We start from the raw sequence: 1,669 nt of genomic DNA, 5'->3' as shown, positions 1-1,669 counted from the left end.
TATCGGTCACACCAAATAATTTTTGCAGCTTAAAACTGGGGCTCATTCTGGCCGTACCCGTGTAAAGACCCTCAGGCCTGTTAGACGACGGATGACAGACACTAGGTTGTAGATTCATGGCAGAAAGATGATGTCAGCACATCTCTGCTGTCCATCTTTTGGCACTTGAGCGATCCAGTGACATAAAAACATTTCCAGTTGTTCTGGAACTTTCTCACTCAGCTTGGTGTGGAAGTCATTCACTTCTGCAATCTGCATTCCTTTTTTTCTCTCAACCAGTCAGGCAAAAACTGTTCTTCCCTCAGTGTCCAGACAAGCGCTCCCTCAGCTCCTCTGCATCCATATGTCCCTGCTGAATACTTTCAACTTCACTGTATGGTGGAGGTTGCTCCCAGCTAAACCTGCAGTCTGGGGCCTCTGGGCTGTCCTGGCTGTACAACGGAGGAGCCAGGCTCATCAGCATGTCTGTGCTATCGACTATGACCATAAACCCAGGAGACGCATCAGGGCAGACTTGACTTTCTTGGGAATCTTCATATGAAGGAGGAAAAGAGCTCAGTCTGTAAGGGAAAATAGATAGATAGATAGATAGATAGATATTTGGTGTATTGTTTCATATATACATTTAATATAGGGGCTAATGTTATATGTACAATCATATGTACAATTTCTACTCAAAGAATTTTTATGGTACACAAACATTTTTTTCTGCATTTGTTTTTTGCATTGAATGCACACCTCTTACGAAAACACAGATTTACCTTTCAATAGTGAAGACCTGGATGTGTCGCTCGCGTCCAATTCTCTCGGTCTTTATGCCTGAGCAGAGGCCCCAGCAGACCCCAATGACCATAGCCAGGAGGCCACAGCCAATCATGATATACACAAAAATGACCCTCAGAGCCTTCTCATGCACGTTCTCCTGGGACACCAGGTAGATCCCGGTACACATCAACACAAGTCCCACAGAAGGCAGAAGAAAACAAAATAAGGACAACAACTGCTTCTTCACATTCATGGTCACTTGTTGCATTTTACTGCAGTCCTCTTTGTCTATTCTGTCCTGTGATTGAAAGACGCTCTTTCACAAGTAGCAATGAAGTATCTCTTCGGTACCTTTCAGGATGACATGAGTGTAGCCTTGCCAGTAGTAGAAAAATCCTGACTACGTTTGAGTACTGAACTGTAGCAGAGACTGTCAGCCTGCTAAAGCTGCCCTGCCTCTTCAGACATACGGGGAAGGGCCTGCCCTCCTCTCGGTTGTATATTAACACAGTATTATTCTAAGGTCAGAAGAATTAGAGCGATACTGCAAGGCAGACACACAGCCAGAGGATCGTCTTTTAGCTGAGCTCTGAAAAGACAACAACCAAAGCTTATTAGACAGGTATCAGCAGCGCATGTAGACAGGCTTGATTGGAGGAGAAGATGAAGACTCAGTGGTTACCTATTATGTAAAAATCTGAGTCACGAAGATGTGTAATGGTATAAACAAAAAAGAAAATGAAAAGCTACTTTTGTTCTTCTGAAACACCAGATAAAATAGTCCCAGCAAAATATCACAAAATAAAAGGAAGTCAAAGACAACAACAACCCTGTTTCTGAAACATTTTAAGGCTTTATAAGCTTAAGAAGGTTGTAAACCACTGATTTTCACTAGAACATAATG

At 42.8% G+C, this 1,669-nt stretch overlaps 1 protein-coding gene across 1 annotated transcript; it reads right to left on the bottom strand.

The window, feature by feature from the left end:
- Positions 1-301: 301 nt before the first annotated feature.
- Positions 302-1,033, bottom strand: LOC308404662 (transmembrane protein 252-like; the record flags this gene model as incomplete). Its single annotated transcript, XM_080894811.1, has 2 exons — positions 302-560; positions 762-1,033. 2 exons carry the CDS (start codon positions 1,031-1,033, stop codon positions 302-304), a joined length of 531 nt encoding a protein of 176 aa, XP_080750937.1.
- Positions 1,034-1,669: the final 636 nt, after the last annotated feature.

Source organism: Rhamphochromis sp. 'chilingali', assembly GCF_963969265.1.
Source record: "Rhamphochromis sp. 'chilingali' genome assembly, chromosome: 10".
NCBI classification, from domain to species: domain Eukaryota; kingdom Metazoa; phylum Chordata; class Actinopteri; order Cichliformes; family Cichlidae; genus Rhamphochromis; species Rhamphochromis sp. 'chilingali'.
This window is presented reverse-complemented; position numbering and strand designations above follow the sequence as displayed.